Source organism: Myripristis murdjan, chromosome 7, assembly GCF_902150065.1.
Source record: "Myripristis murdjan chromosome 7, fMyrMur1.1, whole genome shotgun sequence".
NCBI classification, from domain to species: Eukaryota; Metazoa; Chordata; class Actinopteri; order Holocentriformes; family Holocentridae; genus Myripristis; species Myripristis murdjan.
The window spans coordinates 33,429,932-33,452,055 of NC_043986.1; the positions used below are offsets into that span (position 1 = coordinate 33,429,932).

The 22,124-nt window shown below is 41.1% G+C and overlaps 1 protein-coding gene across 2 annotated transcripts in view; it reads left to right on the forward strand.

Moving 5' to 3' along the window:
• Nucleotides 1-492: 492 nt before the first annotated feature.
• The window catches only part of LOC115362120 (tumor necrosis factor receptor superfamily member 14-like), a 74,253-nt gene continuing 52,621 nt past the window's right edge, over nucleotides 493-22,124 (forward strand). The window contains exons 1-11 of one of the 2 annotated variants that reach the window (XM_030055917.1): nucleotides 493-585; nucleotides 4,259-4,399; nucleotides 4,493-4,586; nucleotides 4,916-5,041; nucleotides 6,135-6,290; nucleotides 7,027-7,114; nucleotides 7,225-7,406; nucleotides 7,523-7,548; nucleotides 7,669-7,683; nucleotides 10,655-10,685; nucleotides 16,286-16,665. In XM_030055917.1, coding sequence (XP_029911777.1) covers nucleotides 4,358-4,399; nucleotides 4,493-4,586; nucleotides 4,916-5,041; nucleotides 6,135-6,290; nucleotides 7,027-7,114; nucleotides 7,225-7,406; nucleotides 7,523-7,548; nucleotides 7,669-7,683; nucleotides 10,655-10,685; nucleotides 16,286-16,365 — 840 coding nt within the window. In that variant the 5' untranslated portion in view covers nucleotides 493-585; nucleotides 4,259-4,357 and the 3' untranslated portion in view covers nucleotides 16,366-16,665. Of the gene's footprint in view, nucleotides 586-4,258; nucleotides 4,400-4,492; nucleotides 4,587-4,915; nucleotides 5,042-6,134; nucleotides 6,291-7,026; nucleotides 7,115-7,224; nucleotides 7,407-7,522; nucleotides 7,549-7,668; nucleotides 7,684-10,654; nucleotides 10,686-16,285; nucleotides 16,666-22,124 lie in introns of those variants that run through there. The other variant, XR_003928474.1, reaches the window with a different exon arrangement.

Genomic DNA, 22,124 nt, shown 5'->3' on the forward strand with positions numbered 1-22,124 from the left:
ATGACAGCTGTAAATGCTGAGTGCTGCTGAACGAGTGTCCTGAGCTGAGCTGAGAGGATGTGCAGCGAGCAGGATGAGCACAGCATCACAGAGGACATGAGAGAGAGAGAGGGACTTGAATCCACAGCTCAGATCATGCATCCCAGAGAGACATTTGGACTGGACACTCCTCGGCTTACAGACTTAACTGTAACATAATCTACATATTGACTTTTTTTTTTTTTTTCTTCAATCTGTGCGGCGGCTGCATCTGCAAATGTTGATCATATTATTATCGTGTTTAGCTTTCGCGTTCTGAGCAATACGGGAAATGGCGATACTGTCTGTCCAGCTACATGCGGAATATTTACATAAACACGGAGTCTCCTTCATGAGTTGGTGCCTCTGCCAAATGTGAATTTTGGGGGGAAAGCACAAGAGTTACCAGCAGGGTCTGTACCCAACCGGGACTGGATGTAAACACTGAGTGCAGATGGGCGGGACACTTGCCCCTCTTTCCTACAGTACACGTTACTTGGACGTTTTTAACCACTGTGAACACAGACTAAAATGGAAAGTAAGCCGTCTTCCTTGTGCGCAGTCTGGGTGAGTAATTTCTATTCGACGACGTTACCGTGTTTATCAGCTTGGTTCTTGTGTCGTCTTCCAGCCTGTTTAACACACGAGTCGTGTACAGTGGGGTAAACCGTGAACCGTGACACACACGGTCATCTGGATGTTGTGATGTACAGTCACATATTAAGGATTAAACTTGAACTATGATATTTGCTTCTGCAAGAGCAATACCAATGACTTTTTAGAAACGTGTATTATTCATTCATTCATTCATTGACAAATGCTTCTTGTACAGGTAAAGGATCTGTGTTTGGATTGTTTGATGGTAAATAAGGAAGCCATCTCTTCTTATCGGACTCCAGACTTTGCTCTCTGAGAAGGGAACAAAGGCCTTCCAACTTGGAAATAACGCCATTCTGTGTGGACACGTTTCATTAATCTTCTGATGAATGTGCCAGTTTGCAGGACATCCTGGAATAAAGAGCTTACTTGTTGATTGGTGTTTGTAGGATGAAAAGAACTAGTTTGTCGATGGTCAGATTAGAACAAGAGGCAGTCAGTCCTGGCAGGGTGCGGCTCTGTGCCCCGCCACGCCGGGCTGTGTTGTTGGCAGTCTGGATGCTGCTTTGAAAGGGAGTGGCGACAGGGAAATGACTCTGCTTTGATTACTGCTTTGCACACTCTTGGCATTCTCTCGATGAGCTTCAAGAGGTAGTCACCTGAAATGGTTTTCCAACAGTCTTGAAAGAGTTCCCAGAGATGCTGAGCACTTATTGGCCCCTTTGCCTTCACTCTGCGGTCCATCTCATCCCAAAGCATCTGGATTGGGTTCAGGTCCGGTGACTGTGGAGGCCAGGTCATCTGCCGCAGCACTCCATCACTCTCCTTCTTGGTCAAATAGCCCTTACACAGCCTGGAGGTGTGTTTGGGCTCATTGTCCTGTTGAAAAATAAATGATGGTCCAACTAAACGCAAACCGGATGGGATGGCATGTCGCTGCAGGATGCTGTGGTAGCCATGCTGGTTCAGTGTGCCTTCAATTTTGAATAAATCCCCAACAGTGTCACCAGCAAAGCACCCCCACACCATCACACCTCCTCCTCCATGCTTCACAGTGGGAACCAGGCATGTGGAATCCATCCGTTCACCTTTTCTGCATCGCACAAAGACACGACAGGTGGAACCAAAGATCTCAAATTTGGACTCATCAGACCAAAGCACAGATTTCCACTTTCTCTTCTCTCTCAAATCTCTTCTGCTTGTTGCCTCTCCTTAGCAGTGGTTTCCTAGCAGCTATTTGACCATGAAGGCCTGATTGGCGCAGTCTCCTCTTAACAGTTGTTCTAGAGATGGGTCTGCTGCTAGAACTCTGTGTGGCATTTATCTGGTCTCTGATCTGAACTGCTGTTAACTTGCGATTTCTGAGGCTGGTGACTCGGATGAACTTGTCCTCAGAAGCAGAGGTGACTCTTGGTCTTCCTTTCCTGGGTCGGTCCTCATGTGTGCCAGTTTCAGTAGCACTTGATGGTTTTTGCGACTCCACCTGGGGACACATTCAAAGTTTTTGCAATTTTCCGGATTGACTGACCTTCAGTTGTTAAAGTAATGATGGACTGTCATTTCTCTTTACTTAGCTGAATGGCTCTTGCCATAATATGAATTCTAACAGCTGTCCAAAAGGGCTGTCAGCTGTGTACCAATGTGACTTCTGCACAACACAACTGATGGTCCCAACCCCATTCAGAAGGCAAGAAATTCCACAAATGAACTCTGACAAGGCACACCTGTGAAGTAAAAACCATTTCAGGTGACTACATCATGAAGCTCACTGAGAGAAGGCCAAGGGTTTGCAGCGTTGTCACCAAAACAAAGGGTGGCTGCTTTGAGGAATCTAAAATATAAAACATATTTGGAGTTATTCAACAATTTTTTCTTTGCTACATAATTCCATATATCTTGCTTCATATATTTGATGTCTTCAGTATGTATCTACAATGTAGAAAGTAGTAAAAATAAAGAAAAAACATTGAATGAGAAGGTGTGTCCAAACGTTTGACTGGTAGTGTACATCAGGGTTGACCGTGTTCCTGTGCTCACACACACTCAACAGATCAGTCCTCTTGTTGCTCTCAGCTGTTTTCTGTGCATTTGGACTTGGTTTGAATTATTTATTATGCAAACATCAGCAAGTGTAACATTCATCAGCTAACATATTTGTAGAAACATTTAATGTAACAAACAGTTCTATACAGAACATAGAAATATTGCTGACAGTTATTTTATCACAGATACAGTTAAGGCATGTAGAATATTCAAGTCATTATTGGAATGACATTGATGTGCCATTATACTATACTCTAGCGCCATCTACTGTTTACCTATTGATTACTGTGATTGGTCCATACAACATACATAGGGGGTGTGTCTTCAGGTATACAGTCAGTATGTAGAAGTCAGCCTTCCTGTATGCACGCCTAACCTGCAGTCTCTTGAATAAATGTCAAGTGTTAATAGCACGTTGTCATCCTGGTATTAATTGTACACACTGTACAAAGTAAGACAAGGCACAAGAAAGTGTTTGGCCTTCATGTCTTCACAGTTGAAACAGCTTTCTAGGCCATGTAGCATTTTGAAGTAATGCTCAATATCTAATTAACATTATTGAATGATGGCATGTTCTTCATCCATTTGGTGTTTATGATTATGCTGACCACAAATCAATTCAGCAACAACATTATCAACAAACTCATTGAATACTATGCCTTTGCTGCTCATATGTATTTATGTGGAAATTCAAAAGTACAGCCACATTGATTTATTCACACTTGATGATGAAATGTCACAGTTTCAAGTTTCCGTTAAAGCAACCGACTTTTTTGGACACGGCATATTAGCCATCTTATGGATTGGATGGTTGGTTCAGTGAATTGTTTCCTTCCATGCATATGGTTATGATTTCTGTCTGTGCTGTATGATGCAGCAGTACAGCGTTATTCATTTGTTTAGCAGAGAGGTTGGTATGAAGCTCCTACAATGTTGGGCTCTGTAGGAAACTAATGAAGCCATGTGATAAAGACTGGAAAATAATAGCATATTCCTTCATTTTCTATTGTCTTATTTTGGTAATCAACACATTTTTTCTATTGATAGGTTTCACTATCCTCCTAAAATCAGTTTTGCTTTCCTTAACGTGTCTAAAACCAGACAAATCTCCTGAAGTCTTCAGTGCTCCTGGTCTGTTGAACTGTTGATGGTACCTTTTTATATTAACCAAGATGAGTATTTTACCACAAATCATCCATCTTCTAAACAATTGGGCCTTACTAATTATTTTGCCTTAAAGTTCACTTTCAGAATTTAAGCACGATAGCATTCATTTGCCATTTCCCAAATGTTTTTTCCCCTGAAAAACACTCCAATTCAACAGGGAATAAAATCAGATTGACAGCCTGCACACTCTTATGAAAACTCACTCTGTCATGTTAGAAGACATTTTCATAAATCTGATAGGTTGGCAAGCTGTCAGTCAACAGATGAAAAGTATTTTTTCTCTATTCCTCTGTTTTTCAAAGTGGGAGAAGGCTGCTCCTCCACTACACCCTGGCTTGTGAGTGTATGTTGAAAGTGAAAGACACACATGCAAGCTACACACAGTAAAGAAACTGCTGTGACAATGCTTTCTATTTCTATTTTTAAATTCCAGATATCCTCCTCATGAGATGGATTTTAAATCTCTCCTCATCTTGAATCTCAGTGAGACGGTGTCTGGATTCTCTGAAAAGCCTTAACCATTCCAAAGGAAATGCCTCCGAGAAGGAAACCTCTGTCAGTTGTATCACTGATGGTAATAAAACACATCAGGTTTAATGATGTCAACTTTGACCAGATTAGACTGACAGAAAACAACTGCTAATTATCATTTTCTCTCTGTTCATAGATATTTATGCTGAATGTCGTCACTGGAGATGCTCTGACTTGTCATGGCACCAAGTACAGAGTAGGACAGGAATGCTGTCGTATGTGTCCCCCTGGTAAGATTCTCCTGAATATTAAAGGCATGTTTAGCTGTGGTAGAGCTCTGAATCTTTGCAGTACTTGACTGAGCTCCAGGAGCATTCAGCTGCTGGATTCACCAGCACACAGCTCTTTGCTCCTGCTTGAGCAGAAATCTGACAAGTGATTGAGTAGCAGCAGGGCAGGAGCTGCCTGCTCCTCCAGTTTAACAACAGTCACTCTGCTCACTGTGCTCGCACTGTACAGATCAAAAGCACAAGTGTTCTGCCTTAGTGAAATGTATTTGTTAAGTTCTAATGGCCAAACTGTATCAGATGAAATGAAATACTGTTTTTCTGCTCCACAGGAAACAGAGTTAATAAACCTTGCACAAAGTTCACAAGCACATCTTGTGAGCCGTGCACTGATGGAACCTTCCTGGATCAGCTTAATGGACAAACAGAGTGCTTTCCATGTAAAAAGTGTGATGCAGGTACATTTCCAGTTGATTGCCTCATTCTTAGTGGAGTATCTTGATACTTAAAACTTAAAATCGACAATCTGAAATCTGAGCACCTGAGTGGTTCTTCTCATTCTATTAGCCCTGCCAGACACACTCGCTGTGGGAAGTGGTTGGATGGACTGCATTTCTATAGTGCTTTTCTAGTCTACTGACCACTCAAAGCGCTTTACAATGTTTTGCCTCACATTCACACACACATTCACACACTGATGGCAGAGGCTGCCATGCAAGGCGCCTAGCTTTCCATCAGGAGCGGTGAGGGGTTCAGTATCTTGCTCAAGGACACTTCAACACACTCTGGAAGAGCCGGGGACCGAACCGGGAGCTCTCTGGTTACCGGACAACCGCTCTACCTCCTGAGCCATGCCGCCCCCATGTGCTGTGGGAAGTGATTGCCGCCCTGATCTTAGTCGGAGTAGACTGGCATTAAAAATAAAAGAAATAAAATAAACTGCTAAATAATCAGCTTGAAAAGATTCATGAAAAGATTTATGTTTTGAAGTATACAGTAATACCATTGTAGTTCATCATATTTATGACATATGAAAGAAAATCCAACATGGCAGCCCATCATCTGCTTTTAGACAAAGCTGCTGTAGCACAAATAAACTTGAAATGATAGTAAGGGGCAGCCTTTATTGATCCCTGTAGGGAAATTCTTCCTCTGCAGTTTGACCCGTCCTAACTATTAGGAGCAGTGGGCAGCCGATGCACAGCACTCAGGGACCGGGTCCAGTTCTATGCCAGCGCCATGGAAAAAACATGGTGTGTATATCCTGAGGCCTGTATCATGAAGCAAGCTCAGTTTTCCCTGGATTTCTCAGACCTATCCGGCTACACTAATCGAGATCATGGTGATCAGGGATAACCGGTATCACGACGCTGGTCATCAAATTGCTCATTTGATCCAGGTTTGCTTCATCAAGAGCCGTAAACGCGCACGTATTCCGAGGCACCAGACCAATCACAAGCATGAGCAGCAAGTAAAAACATCAGTAGCTTTTGCATAAGAGAATGTGTGTGTTGTACCTTGATATGTAACCTCAGCTCTCTGTGGTGACAGATGCAGGTTTACAGGTGAAAAGGCCGTGCACAACAACATCAGATGCTGTTTGTGAACCACAAGATGGATTCTTCTGTGTTGATCTTAGAGGGGACGGCTGTGTTGCAGCACAGAAACACCGCAGCTGTAAACCTGGTCAATACATGAGCCAAAGAGGTTTGTCGACTCATATTTAAGGCTCCAGTCTGTGGAATCAGATTTGTGCCAAAAACAGCAAACAAAACTTCCTCAGTATCAAGCAAAAACACCAATTTGAGAGAGCTAAAAAACACCAAAGCAAAAAAAGTCCTCACAAAAGTAAAACTTAGAACTTGCATACACATTATTTGTGTAATCGAGCAAAGTCATAATTTTTTACTTTTGAGATGACATTGTTTGCCCCACTGTTTTTTTCCTCTTTCAAATTCCAGTTTTTGCTTGGTACAGAGGAAGTTTTGTTTCCTCATTTTGGCACAAATCTGATTCCATACCAGTTTCCCCACAGAAGGATCCTCAGCACCATGGACATGAACTGTGTTTAGCATTATCTGCATAAGACACAATATTCAGTGGGAGCAAAACATCAGCAAATGAAGTGTGATGCAATGCAACAGCAGTGTGCAGGATCCTCTCTGTTGCACTTTGCCTCAACTGGCTCCAACACACCTGTGCAACTGTTTGGATGCATAAATACCTTTTACTACACAGATCCACTGAGAGGACATTAGACCTGTCTAATGGAATTTACTGACTTATGAAACTCAATTATTTGAAAGATTATGACATCAATTCTGGAATTTCCCTGTCGTTTTATTTTCTGTACAAGTCGACCTCAGTCTTAAGACAGTCACTTGAAAAACTGACAAAATCTCTGTGATTTTTATTTCATTTTATTTTCTGTACACTTGCACAGGAACAGCAACAACAGACACAGAGTGCAGCGACTGCACAGGGGAAACTTATTCAAATGGAACATTTACATCTTGCCAACCTCACACAAAGTAAGTACAACTCCAAGAGCAGTGATGGTCATGTTTGGTGTCTTACAGCTGCAGTAAGTTCATGTCATCTGTAAATGTTTCACTAACAGCTTTTTCCATCATTATTCCAGATGTGAATCTGAGGGTCTTCAGCAGATCAGACCAGGAAACCATTCAGCTGATTCTGAATGTGGACCAAAACATGACAGTTCAAACAAGACAGCGATCATTGTACCACTGCTCTTGGTTGCTGTTATAATAGTTGCAGTTTTAACAGCTGCAGCAATGTGGCGAAGAAAGAAGAGAAGTGCAGGTAGGATTAGCATTTAGAGCTCAAAACCAAAACATGTAGCTGATAGCAACATTTGCTGTCAAATCAGCATCTGGCTGTTGACCAAGATGATTTTTTTCTCTGGTATCATTTTATAGGAGGAAGAGAAATGTTTCCATTACAGGTATGTTTCTCTCTCTTGTCTAATTGACACCTAGTACAGTTACTTGGATGACAAAGGTTGATTTATGAAAGTTATTAAATGATGTCACATGTTGATTGAGATAAATGTTGCACTTTTAAGGAAACACTAAGAGGAGGCCCTTACGAAACAAAAATATATTGCAGTATACTGGAAAATATCATGTGATATATTAGATAATACATTTCCATATATGGGAACTAGTCTTTATATTTTACAATATATTGAAATATATGCATAGACCATACATGTCTATATATTGATACATATAAAAAAAAAATATTGCAATCAAGACCAAAAACGGCACTATATTTTACATGCAATAGTTTGTCTTTATATGTTCAAATATACTGCAATATATGCATATACCATATATGTATATATATATCGCAACATAATATATAAAAAAATATATTGGGATTTTTCTTAACATTGCATATTTTCCAATAAACAACCATAACATATGCATGGACCACGCATGGCATATATTTAGGATCCGGACAGCGTAGGACACTATTGTATTCCCAGGTCTTCTTTCTTTCTTTCTTTCTTCTTCTTTCTTCCAAGGAAATCATACTTCCCATAGGTGAAAACTCACCAAACTTTGCACAAAGGTCCAGTTCCATGCCAGATTACCTCAGCTGCAAACTCAAGCCAATAGTCCTGATGGTGGCGCTATAGCAAGCCTTTAAAGTTCAAAACTTTGAAAATTCATAACAATCAACCATATGTGCTACAGCTGCACAATTTTCATCAAACTGTAGCCTCAATATAGAAGAAACTTTTGTACATTTAAACCTATTGAAAATTACGAAGCCATCACTCTGTTTTTTTTTTCAAAAACTGTAAAACTTCTTAAACCTATCTCCTCCCACAATTTTTGCTCAAATGTCACCAAACTTGCTACAGAGCATCTTCAGACTGTCCTACACAAACGATGTTCACAGATTTTTGATTTATCAAAAATTAAGCCTACAGTGCATCAAAATGTTTTACTGTAAACGCTACTGTAAACATATACCTGCAAAGTCTTGCTAAATAAATATTCAATGTTCATGAAAAAAATTGACAAAATTCTGGAGTCATGGTCGATGATGTGTGGTAAATTTCAGAATTGTATCTCAAAAACTGAATTTTTGACAGCATTTTGAATTTTGCTCTCATGTGAACAATTGGAGTCAATGTAAAAATGGCATTTTTAAACATCAATTTTTCACTTATGGAGCCAATCAATCATTGTTAAAAACAAATGAACATCATCTCCCTGTTGTCTAGATAAGTGTTTCTCAAATGGGGGTATGCGTACGCCTGGGGTACTTAGAGGAAATCCAGGGGGTACTTGAGATTTTTTAAAATTATAACACATGAGACTACGTTGCGTAGATCCGACCGAGCAATCTGATTGATCAATCAGACATTTAGAATGTGCTCAAATCAGCATGGCAGCACAGCTAGCCGTGCGCAAATAAAAATACTGAATCAATCAATGAAAATAATACTCTGCCTAACATCTTATTGCCCGAATCTGCGTTTCACCGAAACCCGCATCAAAAGCCGCTGTCAACTTTGTTCGCCTGCATAATGAACCGTTTCGTTGTCAATTTTGATTTCCTTGGCGAACTAAGTTTGGATAAACGTCTGAACGAGGAAGACAAGACAGAAGAGAAAAAGGAGAGATACGCGACAGTGACGAGTGAAGAGCTGGATCAGCTGGAGAGGTCAGGAAATGAAGCCGGTACGGCCCGGTCAACGTCTTGGGCCGTCAAATGTCTACAAGACTACCGGGCAAACAGCTGATTTCTCAGCTGTAAGTAAAGAAGAGCTGAACAAGACCCTCCGTGAATTTTAATTTCTATAATAAAGTGCCTCAGCGGAGTCAGCACCACGGACAGTAGGCTGCCTGTAAGATTTTCCACGGAGATGTGCGGCTGTATATTGTTATCAGTTATTAATTAGCCTATTAATCGTTATTCATTTGTTTAGTCTTTATGAGTTTCCTGGGTCATTTATTTAATTAATTTGTCAGATTTGTTTGCGTCTGTACATTGAAATGAACTTTTAATAAATCAACACATCTGTGAAAACTGTCCTCTTTATTTCAGAGGTAAACTGATAACAGCCTGAAAAGGTGATTATATAACTCTGTTCAGCCTTAATATGGCTGCTTACTGTCCTTACTTTTGCTGCATAGCCACATTAATCGGAGCTGACGTTAAATTGGAATGACACACCCCCAGCTGAAATGAAACATCTGCCGGTTAAAAATGACTGAGAAGTCGGTAGAAGTATAATTATCAGTCCATGAAAAAAAATATATATTTTTTTTTTCCAGCAGATATTATAGTTACAACATGATTGAGCCAGCAGAGCAGTTTTATTTTGCTATGTTTGGTATCTATTCAGTTTCAGGAAAACACGATGTAACCACTGGCTTAGTCAAATTGTCAAGCTGCTAGTGAGCTGCTACTTGCCAATTAGCTCAGGGCGGTAAATGACTGTCTTTGGTTCCAGAGGTTGCAGGTTCGAACCTCGACTGGTGCAGAATCCACATTGTAATGTGAACATCTTAATCATGTGCTCCAAACTGCGTGAGCGTGACTGATCACTGAGCAGCATCTTCCTAAAAATGCCTGGACCCCACCCATCGCTGCACAGCAGCTGTAATTTTACGTATATTTCCAATACATGTTCCCATATACTGGAATGTCATAGATCATGTATTTATAAATATATTAACCCAGTATTCATCACATAAATGTAAATACATTATGAAGGACTTTTATACATATAAAAGTCAATATATGGACACATATATATTTATATTGCAATATATGGCAAATATATGAAATGCACAATTGTTGCTGTATTTTTCCATATATTAACATATATTGCAATATATTGATGCAATATATACATATATGCCACATATATGATTCACCTATATATTACACCATTTATTTCTGAGACATTTTCAAATATATAATATATTTCTATACATTGTTGTTCGCATATTAAATGTAATATATTCTAATACATTACAATACATTGCATTTCATATATTGGTAAATATATTTTCTTTCCGTAAGGGGGGGACCCATCAGAGGCCTGTGTTTTAGCAGGTAAGACGTCATTGCATGTTTCCTTTGCATTGTAAATGTGCACTGACTGTGTCTTTAAATGTGTATCACATGTTCCTGTTGCAGCTCTATATATTTGTAAAAAACAGTGATATTTTCAGAACCATCATCTAAATATGTATTTATTTTTGTGGCACTACATAGTTAAACAGCCCCAGAATCCAAGTGTAATACAACTTGGATGCTGACACATTCTCTTTGTAGTGGACAGAGAACGCTTCAGCTGTGTGTTGTGCACCATGCTACATGCATCTGCCACATACTTCATAGAATTAACAGAACCTGTCTGCAGAACAGATCATAATGTTGTAGAGGCACTAGAAGACAAAAGCCAGCTGATAATCAAAAACTTCGTACAAGTATAAACACCAACCAGACACTTGACTCTTGGCATGTATGTTGCAGTTTCAACTGCAAAACCCTGAACTTCACCGCATCTAGAACATCCGCCCTAGACATCATGCTTTAATGCAGTGATAGCACTGCAGAATAGTAGTCATTTCAGCTGCAGTAACATTAGTTTTTTTACTTCCTGATCATAACACATCTGTGTAGACTAGTTTGGATGCATTGCTGTACAACTTCCCATTAGGGATGGGCGTATCGATCCTGTGGTATCGATATATCGATACTCACATGCTACTCGTTTGGCATCAATTTCCTTAAACAAATATCGATACTAACAAATAAGAACTGGGGGTGCATGCAAACCTTCAGCTGTTTTAGATAGCTTCCTTCACTTACTATGTGCCGACACAGCCCTGTGCCTGGCGGCGTATTGAGCTGGCCCGTGTCACGTGTCACCTGACAGCACAGCCAGCAAGAGTGGCTCGAATGTGGGAGCCGGAGGAACACAGAAAATAATGGCAGATCGGTCTTTTTTTCTTTTTTTGACAAGAAAAGTGAAAATGTGCAAATTTTTGTTCATATTTAACTTATTTCATTCATATTAATTTTTATTTTAATTTTAGTTTTATTATGTATTGACCATAATAAATATGGTATAAATGGTCTGTATTTGTCACGTAATTTGTCTTAAATGTAATAATATTTTGAATGAAAAAAATTGCCAGTAAGAAATTATCAGTATCGGTATCGGCATCTGTATCGATGAAAATGCAAGAAAGAGTATCGGTATCGTATCGAATCCTAAAAGTGTGGTATTGCCCATCCCTACTTCCCATGTGGGTGTGGTTTTAAAAACAAGCCCACAGTGACAGCGTGGGGTTGGTGTCACAGTGCAGACAGCATTCTGCATCTGCAGATCAGTGGCACGTTGAAGAAGTGATACATACGTTTGTGGTCTATAGGGATGGGTATTGAGCCCCGGTTCTAAATTGGTACCAGTTCTTGATTTGTCAGAACCTAAATACTGATGAGCTCTTGGACAAACGGTGCTGCTATCGGTATTTATGTAACGTTAATTCATTCTGACGTAGCTGCCATTTCTTTTTTCATTCCTAACCATCCCCCACCTTGTTGGGTGAATAAGTTTGACATGGTGTAACTGCGTGTTTCTGTTCTTTGTTCTCCAGTCATGGCTGACAGGGTGTCAGTTGGCCTGAGTGGCCATAGGCGGCTTATATACTGTAGGGAGAGCTGAACTAACGAGTTGGCACATACCATCTGTCAGTACCACACACATTCTATATACTAAATTACATAATACATATCTCCCAAAATATTTACAACCGGAATAAATAACCTCCCCCACTATATACAAAATACAAACAAACACGAAATACATTAAATAGATGTGAATAACACATCGGAACTCCCCTGGAACTACATTTTGTATTGCTTATGTGGTTGTTAATATTTTCCACTGTCAGGAGATGACCACAGCCTTTAACCTCAGTTACCACACCTCTTCCAAAGACACTTTATCAAGCACGCTCATACCTGCTTAGTATGAAGTTGAGAAGAAAAACATCTATGACTACGTTTACATGCACACCATATTCCGATTGAGGTCAGTATTCCGGTTTAGGTAATATTCCGCATAAGGTGTTTATACGCGCTGCAGCAACTGGAATATTCCGTTTACATGTTACTTGGCATATCCCCATGTTTCAGCGTATTCCATGCTCTTATGTAATGCAACACTCAACCTGCGGGGGGCAGCAATATGCCTATAGGCGTCTGGTCTGCCAGAAAAGCAGAAGAAGAAGGGGAGGAAGAAGATCGATATTGATATATACATGATATTGAAGTCTTTGATCAGCTGAAGGCAGACTGCAGTCTCCTGGCTCTTGCTGCTTTTCGCCATGTCGTTCTCCCCGCTTGCAGTAACCATAACAACAGAGACCCCAGGATTCATTGTGAATCGAGCATGCGCAGACATGACTGAATATTCCGGTACGGGGCATTTTCCGATTAAGGTGTTTACATGGCACAATATTCTGGTTAGAACAGGCACATGCCAGGGGTCTGATTCTGAATTTTCTCCAACCAGAATATGACCTTAATCTGGTTCGGTACGTGTTTACATGACTCATGCACAACCGGAATATGGAGGATATTCCAAATAATACAGAAATATGGTGTGCATGCAAACGTACTCATTGCTGAGCTTGCCAACATGTCAAATGTAGCCATTACCACTGATGGGTGGACAAGAATCACAGGACCACTGTATGACTGTCACACTCAACTATGTAAAGGAGTGCCAGCTGAGACACAAAGGGCTCTATTTTCGCAGACCAGGCGAGGCGGAGGCGCAGCGCAGCTGCGCTGCGCCAACTGGGAGTGGCCAAGTGGATTTTGCTATTTTGGCACGCCGTGCGCCTTGGCGCAACTACTGCGCCGTTCCTCCTACCGGCGCAAGGGAGGAGAGAAGGCGTGGAGTGGGTTTGACACAGCCGATTCACTTTAAACCAATCAAATGAGCCCCTGTCCTCACCTTTAAAATGCGCTGCGCGAAGGCGTAATGAACGTTCACACAATTGACATGGAGAAAGAGAGCAGCCGTGACACACGCAGTGAGGCCAGTCTTGGCTGCTGGAATGTCGCTGGAGCTACCTGCCATCCATCTGTCCATCCATCCATCCATGCATCTATCCTTAAATTCGTCTTCCTGAGTCCCCTGTCTTTCCATTACCTACCTGCCTCGCATCTCTCTTTTTCCAGCTCTGTCACCGTCTGTTAAAGTTATTGATTTTTACAAGCAAATATAAATTTAACTGTGAAGCCCCCATTTTTAATGAATGTTTTTACATCAAAGGATAATCCTCGCAGTATTCATAAATACATGTTTGTTTTGCAACTTTTGACTCCCGTCACGTACTGATGCAACGACATACTAGAGATTTAAACAAAATCCGGTTCATGAAAGCTTTTACATTTGCTGTTCTAAACGCCCAGAGTCTAGCAAGGAACCGATGCATTTTACATTTTCTATATGTGTGGAATCAGGGTTTCCCCTAGAAAAAAAAAAATTGGCACCGGACAATGTGACCGGCAGGTTTTCAATTTACCGGACAAATGTTTGAAATTCCGGTCAAATATTATCTGAATTTATTGAGCTTAAAATTATATGCAGGCTACATAAGAATGACATCAAGGCATGTCAATTTATAGCGTAATATTTTTATTGAAAAGTAGGGTATATCAAATAAAATGAGTGCCGTCAATTGACTCAAGTGCGTAACGTCTAAAATAAATAAATAAATAAATATTGCACAAGCCTGTGCTCTTTTAACATGAACATTGCATACAATTGCAAACAAATGCAACTACAATTTGCAAACAAAAAAACTGGCTCATACCATTTTAATAACGCTGCGTGCTGCCAACTTGAAATCAAATAGATGCAATAAAAACTTAATTCAGCAGCTGAATTAAAATCGAAAGTCTCAAGTGTCTCTCCGCAACTTGCAATGCGCATCAGTCTTGCGACCTTGTTCTCCCCCAGGCGACTTTGCTGCGCTGTTTTGATCCGGTTCTGCAGAGAAAAACCTCTCTCTCTCCCTCTCTGGTACACTGGAGACAGGGATCACGCAGGCTATTTTTTTTTTTTTTTTTTTAAATAAATAAATAAATAAATAAATATAACTACGTGAAAATTGACTGTTTTAATAAAATTCAAATTGTGCTTAGAGGGAATATTTTCACCGGGCATTTAAAAATTACCGGACTTTGGCTGATTTTAGGCTACCAGTCATAGTCCGGTGATTACCGGATAACGGAAACCCAGTGTGGAATATTTATATATATGGAAGAAGATCTGTGTAGTTAACACGAGCAGTGCCAGACACCATGACCGGAAAAAAGACATCACCATACTGGACACATTGTTTGACTGACAGGTGATCAGGTTGGGTTTCCATTGCGCATGCCAAACGGTGCCAGTCTCCTTTGATCTGACATCAGTTGTGTCGGGACAGTCGATATGGAGATACATTTATGTGCTGATTGAGATTATAGCATTGAATTGTGTTTTTTGTGGTTATTTATTGCATTGTTACTGTGCCTGACAATCTGTGAGGTTTTGGAGACATGTGCGCACTGCCCGCCTGCCAGCCAAAATTCCACTGCGCCGGCCCCGCTGCGCCTTGCGCCGAAAGTAGACGTGGTTTCAGGAGGCGAGCTTTTGGCGCACCTCGGCGAAGCCTTTTGGCACGAAAATGTCACTGCGCCAGGTTGAATCTGTCGGCACCTCCCCCTGCTGCGCCGCCACTCCCATCTCGGCGAACCTCGGTCTGGGAAAATAAGAAACTGTGCGCCCCACGGGTTGCGCTGGTCGAAAATAGCTTTGTGCGGGGTGCGCCTCACTGCGCCACCCTGCGCTGCGCCGGGAAAATAGAGCCCCATGTCCTAAAGACCCAGAGAGAGCAGGCAGGCAGGGAACCAAAGGAAACAACTTAATTTGTTACCTCTGCAAAAAGTAATAATAAAATAACTGCTGAATCTTTTCACATCTTTTTAGGTCATGTCTTTATTTCTTTCGACCAAATTATGGAGAGTAGTATCCATAAGAGTATCCATAACTATCGGTATAAATAAGCAGATTTGTAGATTGTAGATTTATTTATTTTTTAAAAGAAATGGGACAGTACATGTTAATGCACATATAAATGTAAACATGTGAGATTGTAGCCGTGCGGCTAATTTCCATCTATAGTCCCATTGGCAGGTTGGTGTTGTACATAACGCTCATACACAATAGAATAAAAAGAAACAAAACAAAACAAAACAAACAACATAGTTGATCATAAAACATACAGGCCAAGGCTCAGGGGACCATGCGCATTTCACCACTGCTTAAACACTAAATTATATGTCGAGGGGCTGATTAAAGTGCAGAGTGCCAAAGTGTAAAGTGCATTATTATATTGCAAATTGCCCAGTGAATATAAAGTGCTATTTTGATTGCCCAATACTCAATTGCATATTACAATAATTTAATACCAACGATGGTAACGATGGCATCGGTATCAATATCATTATCGATAAAATCCTAACAATACCCATCCCTAGTGGTCTAAGATGGAAATGAGCTCTCCGGTCTTCTCTGAATTTGCATGCAGCTTGTTCAATAATAACACAAAAAGTTTGAAGTTATTATCTTGACTGTTTTACAGTAAGTCGTTCTGAGGAAAATGGAAACCATCAGCCATCAAGCATCCAGCGGCTACCTCTGTCTGAAGGGCTGAACACGTGAGGAGGTCCAGAGACCCTGGTGGCCACACTTGGGGAGGATGCCCTGTCATACATGAGACATGAGCTACTGAGGTCAAATATGGCAGGGAGAGCCTGGAGGACCACCTCCATCCAGGAAGGTGGATTCCCAAGAGATTCAGAGTGGACAGCTGACAAGACGTGAGCTCTTCCACCAGGACAATCCTCCTGCCCACACCTCCACAGTGTCCATGGCCGCTACACAGAAATGTGGATCTGAACTGGCTCCACAGCTGCCCTGTTGTCCTGATTTGGCCCCTGCTGACTACTACTGCACCTCATCCTAAAATGAAGACAGGAGCTCAGTGGTTGTTATTGTGTCTCAGATGACGACTGTTAGCTCAGATGAGGCTGGTTTCTAGACCCAAGGGATCAGTAATGTAGGAGGGGACGATGCAGAAAAATAAATGTTTTAAGAAATGACTCCTCCTAACTACAAATAAACTTGCTTTGCCTTGCCTTGCCTAGGTAAGTGATAATAAAAAAAAAAAAAAATGAATGAAATCACCCCATACAGACCATTCTCTAAGGGCCTGCTCACATTAGGGCCAGTTGCTCCACATCGTGCTAAAGCAAAAATGTTTCGGAGGTAACTTCCTCCTTCTTCAGAAAGCATCTAACTGATGTGTTGTATTCATTGATGCACTTAAGAACATACATGTTCTGTGTTTATAAAAAACTTATTCTGTAAATAGTTTGTTTACTATTGTGATCAAAAACATTGATCTGAAGCTCAATTGGCTGTACTGTAAATAGTTTTCCAATAAACAATAAATATAGGAACTTCTGATCAACCTGTATCAGTTCCAGGCTTAAAATAATATACCGGTTTAAGCCCCACCCACTTCCGGCTTAGGCCCTGCCCACTCCAAGTACGGATGCGGATATGGATAATGTAGATGGTTGAATACATACAGATACAGATAGTGGTGTATTCGCTCATCCCATGAAATCAAGTGGATGTAGCTCATGGATGCAGCATATATGTTGCCACCTTTATAATGCATCATGTGTTGGATAATGAAATCCAAAATGCCTTATTACAGTGCAAAAGCATGTAAAGCAAATGACATTTAACTTATCACTTTGTATGCATTATATTTCATTTGACTATTCAATAATAGTTTCAATTTTAATTTTCCAATCTGCATCATCATTTGAGTGAAGAAGAATCATAATCGTCATCATAGTCATACAGAGGAAAATACATCTCCACTGTGCAGTGTGAGGGTACACTGAATAAATCATTTTACAGAAATATAAATGTTTTGTTTTTGTATCTTTTGAAAATAAACCTGTGTGCATTTTATTCAGCTGTGACTGACAAAAACAGTATTTTTTCAGATTCCTCCTTGTATATACTGTACATTTTTCTAGCTGATGTGTATGACAGACAGCTGGTCAGGGTGTTTTTATCACAATGATGTTCTTGTCTTTCATCATCAGTCCCACTCTCTTTGCAATAAACACTGCACACCTACACACACAAACACTCACCTTGAACACCCACATTATTGTCCACACACACATTACTTTTATACATTGTGTTAAATTATGCTATCTATATTTTGCTGAAGAAGGTCATAAACCACCTTCAGTGATTCAGTTTGTACTTTAACAATTTTTATTTAAAAACTCTCATATTCGCTGGGCTCTTCAAAGTTCTTAGAAGTAAATGAATTTTGTTTGAAGTTTGAAATCCAGCATTACAAACACATAGACCCACATGACACATTAATATGCTGTTTTCCTTAAGAGCATTCACTGTTGGGAATTGTTGCTCTATTTAGTTTCCCCATGTTGTAACAACTGCTGGGTTTGGTGCCAGCTCCTCTAAGTGAGTCTGTCTCACAAACTACAATATTTATATCCGGTTTAGGAGCCATGTCAAAATGCTTGATTTTTCCAAAGAGATGTATTCCCAAAAAAACAATATGCCTACTAACTGATGACTATGAGCTTATTTGACTGATGTCCAGATGCAGTGGGTGGCTGAGGCTGGTATAGTGCAGGTGGATAGATGACCAGCACAAGGTGGAGTTTTGGGAGGAGGGCTGCTTGTGGAGTGTTGCTGTACCACCAGAAGACTGCTGAGGAGCATCACTCTCAATGGACATGGAGGAAGTGGTGTTCCACTCATCTCTCAGCAGGTGGCGCTATGTGCTTGTGTATTTATCATCCAGTAACTGATGGTCACATGACTTGACCATCTCACCAAGCAGGATGACTGTCAGCTGGGTGACTGCACTGGCCCCAGGTGTGTTACACTCAGCAGAAGCTGCTCTACACTTCATAGTAGGGGTGTGTGATGTTAACAAAAAAATAATATCTTGCTATATTGGTGGATTTTGCCAATAATGATAACTGACAATTCCACAATAGGCAATAAGTTCTTCTTATGGAATTAAGAACTGGTGTGTGTTTTTTTTGCCATGCATACCTCATCTTGTTCTGACCAAATAACTCGATCTTAGTCTCATCTGACCACAGTATTTTTTTCCCGAAATGTGTCTGGCTTGTCCAGATGTGCTGTTGCATACCTCATGCGACTCTTCTTGTGATGAACACTCAGGAAAGGCTTTTTGTGCATCACCCTTCCAATGAGCTTTTCCTGGTGCAAAGTACGCTGGATTGTGGAACGATGAACAACTACACCATCAGCAGCCAGATGTTCTTGTAGTTCTCTGGAGGTGGTCTGTGGCTTGTCTGTGACCATTCTAACCATCCTTCGCCTGTGCCGTGGCAACCATTTTGAAAAATGGTTGCCACGGTTACCACGGGACAAATCTGTGATGGCCCTATAGCCAAAAATTATCCTTAGGGCATGCTCTAACAGTGTGCCAAATTTCATGCTTGTATCATAAAGTGCATGATTCCATTGAAATATTGCGCGTAGCAGCTGAACTAGTAAGAAGGATCAGGGGCAGGCCTGGGGTGAAAAGCAGGGAATAGAGGTACACATGCCTGAAGGACTCTGTGCTGTTGTGTATTTCATAAATACCTATCTTCAATATTCTGCTATTAGCTCACACTGAGTCATCTATCTAGAGCATATATTTATATGTTGATATCATTAATAGCTATAAATTTAAGCTCTACATGTGAGATATTAGCTTTTGTGCCACACCCCATTCTTATGCTCATATTCTGTCAGGTTCATGTACTCAGGGAAATGAAGTGGTCACACAGTGCCTGTTACATACCCTGCAGGAGAGGATGTTCATGTGGCACTCCCATCATTTGATTGGTCGGCTAATAGCTAATAGTTTGCTATGGGTGTGGGCTGACTCAGCTATTCAGAGCAAATATTTATCTATTGATCTATTTAGCTGCCATTATGCAATGTTTTGACAATTACCAGGGGAAGTACTAAAGCTAATGCTGACACATTTGAACAAATATGGAGAGAAGGACATATAACCTCAAGGTGGGAAAGTGCTCTGTTATGATCATTTCTCACACTTGATGTCATCAGAACACGACTGCACAGCGTCCTTAACGTGAGAACCCAGTGCTAGACTGAGATTATGCTGAACACACCTGACATGAGCCAAGAAGAAACACAGTGGGTCTGCTCTCACTGGAGTCCTCACAGGAGGAGAGCTTTACTGGACATCCTCATTCTTTTACACAAGCCCCTAACAGCGACTCTCATTGGCTGACAACCTTTTTCCCATAACACAACACACCTGCATTTCTCTCAGTCTGCCACAATAAAGGCATATTTCAACAACTGAGAGCATTCATTTACATAAATGTTAACATGCCTCTTGACGTGTTCATGCTTCTGGCTCCAGAGAAAGTCATTCTTATGGCTTTGGACAATGATGGGCTAATCGACAGAATGGCAGAAAGGAGCGCACTGATGAGACGTCCTCTCACTGTCTGCAGTAGGACATGCTACTCTCCTCTGTTTGCTCCTCAGAGCTGCTGTGCTGCTGTTTTTTAAATGATGTCAAGGTGAGGTGCCATCATGGCTCAGCTGATCAGTGGCTCTGGCTCGCTCCAGCAGGGGTGACAGCCTGACCACAGCAGTGAATGAGCCTGTTTAAACAGTGTTGGTAGCAAGAGATGGTGACTGTCAAGCCTGATATGTGAATAGCATCAGATCAGCTCAAACAGTGTCAGATGATGGACTAAACAGAGCGCTGGTAATTCATGTCCAACTTCACACACATTTCCAGATCACCTTTAGGCCATAAGGGAAGCTTTTGTCCAAAGGGAAAATTGAGTTTGGCTCTTTTGTTGTATGATAACAGTGATGCATTCTGTCATAGACTATATTCATGACAGATGACTTTGTAATATGTGTTTGATTTAAGTTAGGAAATGTAGCATAAGTGCGTCGAGCGTTATCAGATGACTAAGTGCGCCTCTTGGGGTGCCAACTTTTCCTCCAGGCTGTTTCTTGGTGATGATTTATTATTATATTATTTTATGAAACCCTGTAAGTACACCTGTTGTTAGGGTGCCACCTTGATATCTGTTGCTTTGCCTATATGTTAGAAATAGCCTGATATTGTTTTATGCAACTCATAAGTGCGTATTTTGGGGGAAAAGGGGGCTGGTCCAGATGAAAATGGTCAGGGCTGAATCTTGTTCCCAGTCTGTCTGTGGTGCTGGAGTTTCCTCTGTCATGGCAGGGCATAGCACTGACTGCTTTGTTGCCATGTTGCAGCATTTTTAAACTGCTGAATTCCACTCTGTTATGGCTGGGTTGTACTTCAAATGAAGAAGAAAAAAAAAACTTTAAGTTATTCTGCAAACTGTTGCCATTGTTATTACTCGAATATGCAACATTAATCCCTACTAGACTAGTCTTTGTTTCCCAAAATACTCTAGGAAATTGAGTTTTGGTGTGCAACCACACTCACCAAGAAGGTGAGAGTGTCACTCATACATGTTTGTGTCAAACTAATGCTATGAACTATTCTAATTGTATGAAAAAAAACAGCTGCTTTTGAACTGGGCTCAGAACAGGATGAAAGAAAAGGATGAGCACAGCATCACTACAGAGGACATGAGAGAGAAAGAGGGACTTGAATCCACAGCTCAGATCATGCATCCCAGAGAGACATTTGGACTGGACACTCCTCAGCTCACACACTGACTAACTTCTACAATATGACTTTGTTTTTTTATTTCAATCTGTGTGGCAACTGCATCTGCAAATGTTGATCAAGCATGGAGCCGCTACATGACAAGGCTAATGTTAGCTCCACAGGCTAGCATGTTTAGCTTTTCCGCTTTGGGCAGTATGGGAAAATGGCAATATTGTCTCTCCAGCTACATGCTGTATATTTACATAAACATGGAGTCTCCTTCATGAGTTGGTGCCTCTGCCGCTGAGCCCCCTGAGATAGGCTCTGATGTGGCCTATCTTTCCTACAGGAGCTACAATAGAAGATCTGATGGAGGAGAGAGGCCTAGTGCGTCTAAATGATGGTAGAGGGACAAGGATAAATTGGACAACAGGCACTGAATACGTAGTTTACATATAAGTGTCACTGGCGAGTTGAAAAAGTGTGTGTTTCTCCCTCTCTCCCCAGCTTGTGGGTTCCAGATATAATGGGAGTCTAAGTGGGAATGGGAGTCCGGGTCCTCCAAAGGCCGCGGACTTTGGAGGACCCGGACTTCGAAGGATGCAGACCCTGAATTAGGACACAGCTTCAGTCACTCACTAAGTAGCGTTGATACTGCCGGCGGGGTTTCTGTCTTCTGCTCAGTTCAGCGTTCAGACAG